We start from the raw sequence: 13,179 nt of genomic DNA, 5'->3' as shown, positions 1-13,179 counted from the left end.
CCTGGTCATTCATTAGGTAAGATTTCAGTTCACATTAAAAATTATCCAATATTTTTCCACGCAACAAATAGTACATACATCGCTTTATCTCACGGATCATTATCACCTAATCTACTCACGATAACTTTTATTACATTATCGAATGCCCAATACCTACATATGTCCACATATTATATGATGATCCTTCACAGACCTGTTCTGAATAGTTTTGAGGAAAATATAATTTACTATCTGATAATTTTACTACATTTCATTATGCTCTAGCGTTTTTGGACGCGTAATGATGAAATTGTTTTATTTTTCACAGGTATTCATTGTCCTACAACGAATCCATGTTGCTGATGCATCAGGTAAAATACCTTCATACCTCAACATTTTTTTCTTTATAACGTTTTACCCTTTGAACGCTTTATGTTATAAACACAAACATCACTCACACGCCAAGATTACGGGCGCAAGCGAGCTAATGCCCTACTCGTAAGTGTGAAGGTTACTTTGATAGCGTCCGCCGTAACACCTATAGTGGTCCATGGCGCGGTGGGCACGACTATACCTCGTATTTTTTTAGCATTAGAAATAAGGTAAACAATCTTGATGTGTCTTTTAATTGAAAAATAAATTTAAAAAATAAGTTACGGAAAATATGTAACAATTATGAATCTAATACGATCAGTCGATCATTTATATTCTGCTTTCATAAGTAATAGTTTTTGATTTTTAAAAAGCGTTTTCCAATTAAAAGACATGTCAAGATCGCTTACCTTTTTGCAAGTTCTTTCTAATGCTAAAAAAAACTATAGTAACGACACCTTCAGGTGTTCTTGGCGTTCAAAAGGTTAATAATATATACTGCGTCAAGCAGATCTTGTCAGTAGAAAAAGGCGGTAAATTTGAAAAATGTAGGCGCGAAGGGTTATCGTCCCATAGAAAATTTGAATTTCGCGCCTTTTTCTACTGACAAGATTTGCTTGACCAAGTATATCCAAAATTTTTTGTTTATGTTGTGGATGAAAATCCTTTAACTTTAATGATTATGATGATAAAGTTCCCCTGATGCCACCGTGACGGTTTATACAAGCTCAACAGGACTGATGTTTAAAAAATACTAAATGTTATCATTTACTGAGCCTACAAATGCTAACCTTGTTTCTGTATCTTTTCAGGTGTGGACTGACTAAAAGAGCTGGATCGCTTTGTCCACAACAGAAAATGTAAGTCGTACTATACTTTGTTTATTTATAGCAATGGCTAACCTTTTTTTTAAAAAAAAATATACTGTCACAAATCTGGAAGATTGAGATTTATACTGAAAACTGGGCCGTTTTGCATAATAAACAACTACTAATATTAGTTGTAGTTTATTATGCAACACGGCACTGGTGTAAAATAGATACCAAACTATTCATTAAGGCCCACTTGCACCATTCCACAAACCCGGGGTTCACCGGTTAAACCTGGAGTTATCATGGTTACCAGTACAATTTGACACTGGTTTGACGGTTTAACCGCTTAACCCTGGGTTAGTAGGATGGTGCAAGTGGGCCTAATAAAAATAGTATTATAGCTCCAAATGTTCTTAGAAATTATGGTTGGTTTTTACAGTTTTATCATAATCATAACTTTTTGTGTAGTGTAAAGGCAGAGGGACACACTTATCCCACCTACGCAACGTAATACGTTGTAATACTGTGCGAAGCATTATGATAAGTATGTTTCTAAGCACACAAATTTCAGGGTTCAGCCGGCCTAGCCAAGGTTACAATCGCTATCGCTTCGACAACGAAAAGCATTATGTCTCTCTATCACTCTTCCATATTAGTGCGACAGTGACAGTTGCGTTTCGATCGCTACGAAGCGTAAGCGATCGGCATCTTGGCTACGCGGCCAGATTTCATAATCATAATGCATTGCATACGTTGCGTACGTGGGCTAAGCGGCCTAAGCGTATCCCTAGCTTTAATGATAATAATGATCAATATGATGATAAACTTCCCCTGATGCCACCGTGACGGTTATTACAAGCTCAACAGGACTGATAATTACATCACAAGTCAAAGATTCCACAATACCTGCTGCAAGGAAATGATTGTAGTTTTGTTTACAGATACCGCATACGACGTATTCGCAGCACATCTAATCGAGTTTTTTTACACTAGAGGTAAGCATTAATTAAAGTCATTAAGTTTTAATGTCTTGTTTTTAACCCAAACCCAAAGGGTAAAAACGAGACCCCTATTCCTAAGACTACTCTGTCTGTCAACAGGCTGTATCTCATGAACCGTGATAGCTAGGTTGAAATCTTCACAGATTATGTATTTCTGTTGCCGTAGAGCAACAAATACTAAAAACAGTAAAAAAGTGGGGCCCCCATACAACAAACGACATTTTTTTGCGTAATGATATGGAACCCTGCGTGCGTAGGTCATACTCTCAATTGGCCGGTTTTTATGTATTCTATGATGAACCTTCACAGACCTGTTCTGAATAATTTTGAGGTCAAACTCTTAAATATATCTGACTATTTCTTATGCTTCAAGTTAAGCGCTGTGTAGAATTACTTGTCTAATAATAAGTTGTTCGTTTCAGGTACTGTATACGAGTCTGCGAACTGCGAAGCTCAATTTGAAAGGAATATGATAGGCAGCCGTATTCGAACAATGAGATACGTCAAATACTAGATATTGAAACGATATGGATTGGATATGTCAGTGTCAAACAAGTGACAAAAGTGACGTTTTTGTTTGAAGATCTATTAATTGACTTATCTTAAAGTTAGAATCGGGCCGAGGAGTATAGATAAATAGGATATAAATTTATTAAATAAACAAATATAAAAAAAAACTTTTATTTTATTCATCCCTCCTTAGTCCTATAAAAATAAGTTAATATTGCAACATAAATTTCATAAATCCTGAGCAAACCTGTAGAAAACGACACTCAAATCGGTTCATCCGTTTGGGAAATAGAATGCCGCATAGGTACCTTATATTTATTTATTTACTTTATTGCACAAAATATAAACAACAATGTACAAATGTGTTTATAATGTATGTATGTGAATGTAGGCTAAAGGTTTTAATTATTGACTGGTAATAATTGAACCATAATTACACGACTGCCCAAACAAAAAGAGTGTATTGTTTTCAGGGTTCATGTTTGTATGTGAGTTTCTTTATTCCACCATAACTTCTGAATGCCTTAACCAATTTAGATAAATGATATATCATTAGAATCCTTACGTCATCCCGACTAACATAGGCTATGTGACGTCATAATAAAATCAATATGGCGGACACAATACACGATATTGCGTGATGTTTAGAAAAAAAAATCTTGCAAACCTATCGAGTGGGGCCTCAAAATGAAGAGCTTTGAAAGACGATTTAAAATATATATGCAACATACGCGTTCAAGTCTTATTTTGGTAGAATAAGGATTCACAAAATTTGCTAAGAAAAATAAATCCTCCTATCTTATTTAGTGAGCTATCAAATGAAAGGGTTTTTACCGCTGATCATAAAAATATATATAAATCATATGGTATACCTAAGGTAAATACAGGAACTAAACACAAACATGTTCTATATCGCGCTATTGAAATCTAAACGTTGAACTTCTACATATTTAAGCGATGGGCTTCGAATAATTTCTGGCTTATTGGATTCTTATATTTCTTGTAAATAAAATTAAATTATCTTTGCCTACTAAACCTACTTAACCCGCCTGCGAAAAAAATTGTTTTTGTTATAACACGTGCGTAGGTGGGGTACCTACCAACTTCGATCATTTCTTCTTAACTTTAGTAGGTACTAAACTAATTTTCATAATAGGGATACTGCAATGTTCTGCGGATATGCAAGAATGATAGCGAAATTTCGATTTTCTTATTTCGCGGTAAAGCTCGTGATGGATTGTAGTAGTGGCGCCCCCTACGCAGAGTTTCACGTAATATTCCCTATTGTATGAAGAATGTATGTGACAATGTTTATACACATTATGTCTCTTCCTTCCTTCTTGAATGCTTTGAACCTTCCTTTATTCATTCCTAACCTAACTAGTAGTACTTAGTAGACATTTGTCTAAATTCAAAAGCCGAAATGTGAGCTCCGCGTAGGGTCCAAGGGCCAGAGCGCGCGCTTTACGCAACTTTCCCCTGAGTAATATCTTAATTGTGAAGGACAAAGGCCGAGCTGCAAGAGTGTTGTGTTCAAACATAGACCAATAGAACAAGTGTCTAGATGCGCAGGCCAAAGTCCGAGCTGGGGTAGGGTCGAAGGCCAGGATCGTCTGACAGGTGGAACTCACTTACTGCAATTTCCCCTAGTATAGCTGCAATCTCCCCTTTTATAGCAATAAAAAAGCCAATGGCCTGAATCGTCCGAGAAAGGCGCGTCTTTAGTATTCTAACAACAACAACATACCATAATATATACAATAATACAAGTATCTAAATACGAAGGCCGAAGGCCGCGAACCTCGCGTAGGGCTGAATGCCCGAAGCGTCCGAGAGAGGCGTACCTCTAGTATTTAAACACAGAACAATGCAATGTTACAAGTGTCTAATACGAAGCTCGTAGACCAAACTCCGCGTAAAGCCGCAGGTCCGGAGCGTCCGACATCCTCAATTTTCCGGCTTAGTATCTTAATTGGGAAGGCGCGATTCCACGTGACGCCGAAGACCGACCTGCGGGAGTTTAGTACTCGAGGAACTCGATCAGACATTTGAAGAAATTGCACCCGACCACCCGTGGGCCTTACGCAGATCTCAGCCTCGCGTAGAAGCGTGCTTCTCTTGAACGTTTTGAGCGTTCGGCCCTACGCAAAGCTCGGCCCTCAGCATCTAGTCTGTCGGGGCTACCTACCTATATTCGCCAGTTTATCATTTGTAAGTAGGTAGTATAATTACTGCCACATAAAGATGTTAGCGTCGCGTAGACTGAATTAATGAAATGCAATCTGACACATATGATTGTTGTTCGATTTGTTGCTAGCAACGTGCTATTTAGCTTAGGGCAATGTGCGTCCTGCTAAAGTCGCATCGAAGGTAATTGAGTCAATAACTTTTTCAGTGGGAGTTAAAGTTATGAGTATTTACTGTGGACCTTCAAACCCTCATGGACATGTTAAAAACGTCTACTTCTTTTTAAGAAGCTATATGGATATGGGAAAATGTCAAATGTCCCATATCGTGAACACATCCACAGAAAAGACGCCGGTGTTCCGGAACGGTGAGTTTAATTAAAAGGTCCCAGTCCCAGGAGCTAATATCCACATAAAGAGAACTTTGTGGACAAACTAAATGCCCGGCTAATCTTTATAAATAATAGTTTTAGTTCGTTATGTCACTAAAATGTGTAAAATAAAATAAATAAATTAAAAAATTAAAAACACGACTGCTGAATTTTAAAGCGAACTGAAAAGCTAAAAATAATGTTAATATGTTAGTTACATAAGGGGTCATGCACATTTATGACCATGACTGTAAGTAGGTACGTGTGCATTTAGTTTCGATTGCAGTCGGGGGACCTTTTGAATGAAAGAATGCAGTAGGTAAATGAAGGTCCACCGACTGTAATTGAAATTAAATGTACACGTACCTACTTACAGTCATGGTCATAAATGTGCATGACCCCTTATGTAACTAACATATTAACATTATTTTTAGCTTTTCAGTTCGCTTTAAAATTCAGCAGTCGTGTTTTTAATTTTTTAATTTATTTATTTTATTTACTTTTCTGTACATGTGTACGTTTGTCTGTCATTTTCATATGTCTACTCTCAATTGCTCAAAGGTTGACTGGAAGAGATCCCTTTTAGGGATAAGTTCGCCTTTGTACAAAATGGCGAATACCTTTTTTGCGGAAAGAGAAGAGCGTGCACAGACTACAAAGAGAGTCGTAGAATATATGGGGCCCAATGGCCCAATACATTCCACAAGTCATCTCTTTCCGAACAGACTGTCCTCTACTATAGACGGTCAAGCAAATCTTGTCAGTAGAAAAAGGCGCGAAATTAAAATTTTCTATGAGACGATAACCCTTCGCGCCTACATTTTTCAAATTTGCCGCCTTTTTCTACTGTCAAGATCTGCTTGACCAACTATATTATAGTTATGATAGAAGCGTGTAAAACAATAAAAATAAATATTTAAGTGGGATTCCCGTACAACACGTGATTTTCGTGCGCGTTTCCGACTCGCACTTGGCCGGTTGTTTTAAACTCGTGCATATGAGGCCTTATAAATCGATTTGTCCGTTTCGTGCGGCAACACTGATCATAACGTCATTTTCAATCACGTCTCTCAAGGTTATAGCATTGCGCATGTTTTATAAAATAAATTAATTTCAACGAAGTAAATTAGTCACTCTCCGTTTGATGCTAGATCGTGTGCTCCGTCGCTTTTCAGTTTTATTCAACAAGATGGTGCCAGAAGTGGTGTTTGTGCTGGGAGCGCCCGGCTCCGGCAAAGGGACGCAGTGCTCCTTGATCTCTAAAGAATACGATTACGTGCACCTCTCCGCGGGGGACCTGCTGCGCGAGGAGCGGCAGCGGCCCGGCTCTGAGTACGGAGAGATGATTGAGGAAAAAATCCGTAATGGCGAGATCGTGCCCGTGGAGGTTACTTGCTCGCTCATACACAAGGCCATGCAGAAATCCGGCAAGACGCGCTTCCTTATCGACGGCTTCCCTCGCAACAAGGACAACTTAGATGGCTGGGAACGCGTGATGACTGACAAAACAAAGCTTAAGTTTATACTTTTCTTTGAGTGTTGTCGGGATTTGTGCACGGAGCGGTGCCTGGGGCGCGGCGCGGCGGGCAGCGGCCGCTCGGACGACAACCTCGAGAGCTTGCAGAAGAGATTCAACACATACCTGAATGACACCATGCCTATCATAGACCATTACGACCGCCTCGGCCTAGTGCGTCGAATCAACGCTGAAATTAGTCCTGCAGAAGTCTTCGAGAGTGTCAAAAAAGTGTTCACAGCCGTTGAGAAGAGTGAAAGTTAATTTAATTAACATGTATGAATAAATAGGTCAATCTTAGTTATAATGGTGTTTGACATGAGGCATTGTTATATCCTGTGCAATAGTTATTTATTCGTCAGCTATGATATGAATGTACGAGTTTCAAGTTATCCAAATATCCAAGGATATTTAGCTTAAGCACCAATTGGCGTAATAGCCGCAGACAAGATGAGATAATTGATTTGAACAGTTATGTGTAGGTGATCATGCAGGGCGATTATATTATAGCAAAAAGCATTGTGAAACTACAGTATAAACTCCATATAATATCACTTGATATAACATTTCACTCCCTATAACATCGAAAATTTTTGCTCTAGTTGGTTTACTTTAATATTAATTTCTATTGTTTAACAAAAACTATAACATCAAAAAGTAGCTTGACCCTCGACTGTTGCTATATAGAGTTTACACTGTATGTTCATTTCTTACTGAACTAATATGATATAAAGCTTATGGTCAATATGTCACAACTACAGTCAGGCCAGCCATCCATCTCAGTGATGTCCTTGAAATAGCTATCCATTAACACTTTTGGTGCAGAGCACCCTATTTCCAGTACAAAATGAACACATATGTGTTCTTGGCAGTGAATATGTTAAGCAAGAGAATGACTGATGATAAAGTTCCTAGAAATTTGTCAGGTCTGGCCACCCTCTAGCCAACATCAGAATTTAAAATTTTCAAGAAAAAAGCAATTTTAGTTTGTAAAATAAACATTCAAATTAGAATGGAATGAGAGACTTTATAGGCCTCTGAGGGGCTAGAGCAGCGGTCGGCAACCTGCGGCCCGCGGGCCGCATGCGGCTCGTGATCCTGTCACTTGCGGCCCGGGTGCCGCCTTGGCTAGTTTGTATGTAATAGCGACAAACGACAATGTCTCATAAGTCATAAATATTAACAAAGTACGGCCCGCGTTACCTCCGTTAACATGTGGCCCTTGGCTGCTAAAAGGTTGCCGACCGCTGGGCTAGAGGATAATTTAAGTATGTACACAACTATAATATTATTATGTATTTTGGCAAAAGTACTTTACAACAGGTTACACCATTGAGTTATTATTACTATAGAGAAGCCATACAAACAATGAAATTGTTACAATCACAACCTGTACCGCGCGACCAAAACATCGTAAGGGCCGTAAATTGTATGGCGCTTACGACGTTTTGATTCACGCTAACTCTGGCGCTAAATTCTGGTTTTCTGTGCCTGTTGCCTCTCTAATAAATAATAGTTCAATGGGTTACACAACCTATGTTTTCAAAATAAATTTACGCAATGAGAATGGAGGAATGATAAGAAAAGTCAAAGTCATTGTTTTAAATGATCCTTTAGCTTTACTTTTAGATAAAACCTGTTATCTTCAAGCTCTAATCACTTGTTAAATCTGTCTAATTTACCTTGAATGCAATTCATATGTAATGATAAAATATAGCCATAATGTTGCCATTAGTAAAAATAACACATTAGCCCGCAGTATGCATGGTGATAAGAGTTAGACCAAGAAAATTCGGCAGAGATTTTGATAGCCAACGCAGTGCAAGTGTTATTTTAAACGTCAAACTCCTATGAAATTATATAATACTTGCACTGCGTGGCCTATCAATATTGCTGCAGAATTTTCTTCTTTTAACTCTAGTCATACTGCTAAATCTTAAAGTTTTAATTCAATTGGCGAGTAATTGGTGGTCATATTTTTCATCAAAACGATTTCGACTGGCAAAGCATATTACTTTTTGGCAACCGGGTTTTTTAACCTAATTAGACCCCCCTGAATCCGAATTTGCCGGTTGCTCGATCGAAATCTTGACCGGAAGTGAGATATTTGACATTAAAGGTCCCTTTTTTTAGTTTTTCGTAAATAACTCTTAAACGGAGGCGCATAGCAAAAAATGTTCTATTACATAAGTAATCTGCATAAAATTGCCTACAAGAAAGATTCAGTACAATTTTTCGCTAGGATCAATATTCAAAGATATATTAACGCGGGAAATTTAATTATAATCATTTCTAAGGTCCCTTTTTTTAGTTATTCGTAAATAACTCATAAACGGTGGCCAATATCAAAAAATGTTGTTAAACGATAATAATCTACACAAAATTTTGAACAAAACAGATTCAGTACACTTTTCGCAGGGATCAATATTTAAAAAGATAATAAAGAGGGAAAGTTCTAGTATAATGAATTCTAAGTTTCCTTGTTTTTATTTATTCGTTAATAATTTGAAAAGTATGACTCATAGCAAAAAAAATCTTATACCTAAATAATAAACATAAAATTTCCTACAAGAAACATGTAGAACACTTTTCGCTAGGATCAATATTTAAAAAGATAAAGCAGCGGGTAAGTTAATTATAAATAATTTTACAGTCCATTTTTAGTTATTTGTAAATAACTCGTAAACGGTGTCCCATAACAAAATAGGTTTTTAAAAATAAATTATCTACATAAAATTTCCTCCAAAAAATATCTGGAACACTTTTCTCTAGGATCAATATTTAAAGCGATATTAATGGAAGAAAGTTAATTACAATCAGTTCACAGGTCACTTTTTATTAGTTTTTCTTAAATAACTCGTAAACAGTGGCCCTTTGCAAAATAATATTCTACATAAATATTAAACATAAAATTGTCCACAAAAAAGGTTCTGTACACTTTTTCGCTACGATCAATATTTAAAGAGGTATTAAAGGGGGTAAGTTCAATAATCAATAATAATTAATTTCCAAGTCCCTATTTTCAGGTTTTCGTAATTGGCTCGTAAACGGATAAATGGGGGGGGGGGAATGGTCATTGTTTGGCTATGAGGGGGGGGGCTTTATCTCCGAAACTACTGGGTTTACCTATAGATGACAGGAAGACCTATTAGATATGCAAGTGCGAGTCGCACATTACTTAGTTTTTGAACGGGTTTTTTAATGGCAATTCACTCGCGTTTCACATATAAAAAATACGTTGTTGAAATTTGGGTAATGTACGGAACCCTTGCACCGAGAGTCCGACTCGCGCTTGGCCGGTTTTTTCCTTTTGAGGTACGGAACCCTAAAAACTAAAAAGAAGTGACATGTGAATTGATCGTAATGAACTTTCTTTAATATGGTTTCAAATATTGATCCCAGAGAAAAGTGTGTGTGTGTGTGTGTGGTATTCATTATATTTTCGTAGAAAATTTTATGCCGATTTTTTATTTACTAGAACATTAAGGACTTATTTTGCTATGAGCCTTACTTTACGAGTCAGTTACGAAAACCTAAAAATATGGACCTGGAAATTGATTATAATTAAATAATAAATAAATAAATAAATAAATATTATAGGACATTTTTTTTTTACACGAATTGACTAAGCCCCACGGTAAGCCCATGAAGGCTTGTGTTGTGGGTACTTAGACAACGATATATATAATTTATATAAATACTTATATACATAGAAAACAACCATGACTCAGGAACAAATATCTGTGTCATCACACAAATAAATGCCCTTACCGGGATTCGAACCCGGGACCCAGTGCCGGATTTAGACATTTGCCGCCGGTAGGCTATGCCGATTTTGCCGCCCCTATCCGCCTCGCTTATAGGTTTTTTTAAATTACTTTCCTATCAGAGGCGTTTAATTTTTTAGTACAACACACCATACTTACTTACTCACTTACTCCGTTGGCTCAGCGACCCAAAATGAGACTTGGCCTCCGACACAATACAGCGCCACTTTTCTCGGTCCTGTGCGACCTCTCGCCAATTGCTGACTCGAAGTTCGCGCAGGTCCGCCTCCACCATGTCGCACCAGCGATATCTGGAGCGTCCGATAGGACGTCTTCCTGCTGGACGGCCCAGGTATGCTCTTTTGCTCTATGCTATGCTCCCGTTGAAAGTGCCGCCCACCCGCTCTCGGTTACCTCACAGTTACCGGCTGGCAAGGACGCGACGATGCGGTGCGCAGAGCGGAGGCGACGTAAAATATTCAAATATTAAAGAAATATTTACAAAACCTATCAGATCACACTGAAAACAACACAATATCTATGTGAACAAAAATCATGTTTTCAACTTACGTAATATTTTGGTGGCCTGAATATTCTTACAAAAATTTTGTTACTTCGTTTATACTGATTCAAAATAGGAAACTATAGTTAGACCGTAAAAAGTCTGCAGCGATTTTGATAGCCCACGCAGTGCAAGTGTCATTTTAAACGTCATACTTCTATGAAATTATTACGTATAAATAACACTTCCACTGCGTGGGCTATCAAATCTGCTGCAGACTTTTTAATACCCACCTTACAACATAATACGATTCTTATTTCTTCCTAATTCGCGCAATGAGTTTTGAGTAATTGAGGTCATCGAACTTGACAACAAAATGGCGGGAACCCTAGCACGTCTTATCTCACTCACACAAGTATGGTACGCTTTCACCTACACGAGCTTAGTTAGACTGTGTGCGTAGGAACGAGTTTGTTTCATACATTTGGTCGCCAGTGCAGGTGTGGTAGTAGGGATACGTATTAGACAGGCCGTGCTAATAATATCCCTCATTCTGTGGTGCTGGAAAGTCATGAAAAGCTTGTATCTGATATCGAGAGCTCTCTATCCATCCTGAGTTTCGGCATGGGATCGGAACAATTTAGTGAGATTTAATACCACGAATACACAAGAATCGACGATGATCCCAAACTCACAATGTAGTCAGATGGTGGTCAGATAGGTCACAAAAAATGCAGTTAATTAAATAAAAACGCGAGCGTAGCGAGCGCGAAATTTTTTCGAGAATATAGTAGGTACTGTAGGTAGGTACATTTTTAAGGTTCCGTACTTCAAAAGGAAAAAACGGAACCCAGCATTATACTACCAGGACACAAGAATCGACGACCATCCCAAGCTGTGGTCAGATGGGTCACAAATAATATGTAGGTACTTAAATGAAAGCGCGAAATTTTTTTCGAGAAAATAGCAGGTATATACCTACATTTTTAGGGTTCCGTACTTGAAAAGGAAAAAACGGAACCCATATAGGATCACTTTGTTGTCCGACTGGCCGTCTGTCTGTCTCAATATAAAGGGTCTTGACATGACAGAGGGCGGCAAAATCGTCAAATAATGTTTGTTATTTAAATTTTACAAATAAATTCTGGTCGACCCTATCTGAACGGCACGTACAATATTTTTTTGACCCAAATTTGCCGCCCCTTAAAATCTGCCGCCCTAGGCTTCAGCCTACTCAGCCTAGTGGTAAATCCGGCACTGCCGGGACCATCGGCTTCATAGGTAGGGTCACTACCCACTAGGCCAGACCGGTCGTCAAACTAATAACAATTAACTTACACCCTTTAATACCTCTTTAAATATTGAACGTAGCAAAAAAGTGTACAGAACCTTTTTTGTGGACAATTTTATGTTTAATATTTATGTAGAATATTATTTTGCAAAGGGCCACCGTTTACGAGTTATTTACGAAAAACTAATAAAAAGTGACCTGTGAACTGATTGTAATTAACTTTCTTCCATTAATATCGCTTTAAATATTGATCCTAGAGAAAAGTGTTCCAGATGTTTTTTGGAGGAAATTTTATGTAGATAATTTATTTTTAAAAACCTATTTTGTTATGGGACACCGTTTACGAGTTATTTACAAATAACTAAAAAGGGACTTAAAAATTATTTATAATTAACTTACCCGCTGCTTTGTCTTTTTAAATATTGATCCTAGCCAAAAGTGTTCTACATGTTTCTTGTAGGAAATTTTATGTTTATTATTTAAGTGTAAGATTTTTTTTGCTGTGAGTCATACTTTTCAAATTATTAACGAATAAACAAAAACAAGGAAACTTAGAATTCATTATACTAGAACTTTCCCTCTTTATTATCTTTTTAAATATTGATCCCTGCGAAAAGTGTACTGAATCTATTTTGTTCAAAATTTTGTGTAGATTATTATCGTTTAACAACATTTTTTGATATTGGCCACCGTTTATGAGTTATTTACGAAAAACTAAAAAAAGGGACCTTAGAAGTGATTATAATTAAATTTCCCGCGTTAATATCTCTTTGAATATTGATCCTAGCGAAAAATTGTACTGAATCTTTCTTGTATGCAATTTTATGCAGATTACTTATGTAATAAAACATTTTATGCTATGCGCCTCCGTT

General features: G+C 37.4%; 1 protein-coding gene and 1 long non-coding RNA gene across 2 annotated transcripts; both read left to right on the top strand.

Annotated features, from left to right (window-relative positions):
* Positions 1-59: 59 nt before the first annotated feature.
* LOC134672126 (uncharacterized) lies at positions 60-2,812 on the top strand. The gene is made up of 4 exons (XR_010099301.1): positions 60-350; positions 1,164-1,211; positions 2,105-2,158; positions 2,587-2,812. It is a non-coding gene; the product is annotated as an uncharacterized LOC134672126 (long non-coding RNA).
* Positions 2,813-6,281: 3,469 nt separating this feature from the next.
* On the top strand, positions 6,282-7,054 carry LOC134672038 (UMP-CMP kinase). The gene has a single exon (XM_063529936.1). It carries the CDS (start codon positions 6,376-6,378, stop codon positions 7,009-7,011), a length of 636 nt encoding a protein of 211 aa, XP_063386006.1. The 5' UTR covers positions 6,282-6,375; the 3' UTR covers positions 7,012-7,054.
* Positions 7,055-13,179: the final 6,125 nt, after the last annotated feature.

The sequence above is a fragment of the Cydia fagiglandana genome, chromosome 16 (assembly GCF_963556715.1).
Source record: "Cydia fagiglandana chromosome 16, ilCydFagi1.1, whole genome shotgun sequence".
NCBI classification, from domain to species: domain Eukaryota; kingdom Metazoa; phylum Arthropoda; class Insecta; order Lepidoptera; family Tortricidae; genus Cydia; species Cydia fagiglandana.
Note: the sequence above shows the minus strand (reverse complement) of the source record. Positions and strands in the feature narration are given on the sequence as shown.

Excerpts from the sequence above, each read along its gene's own strand:
- LOC134672038 (XM_063529936.1), top strand. The coding sequence starts at position 6,376 with ATGCTAGATCGTGTGCTCCGTCGCTTTTCAGTTTTATTCAACAAGATG.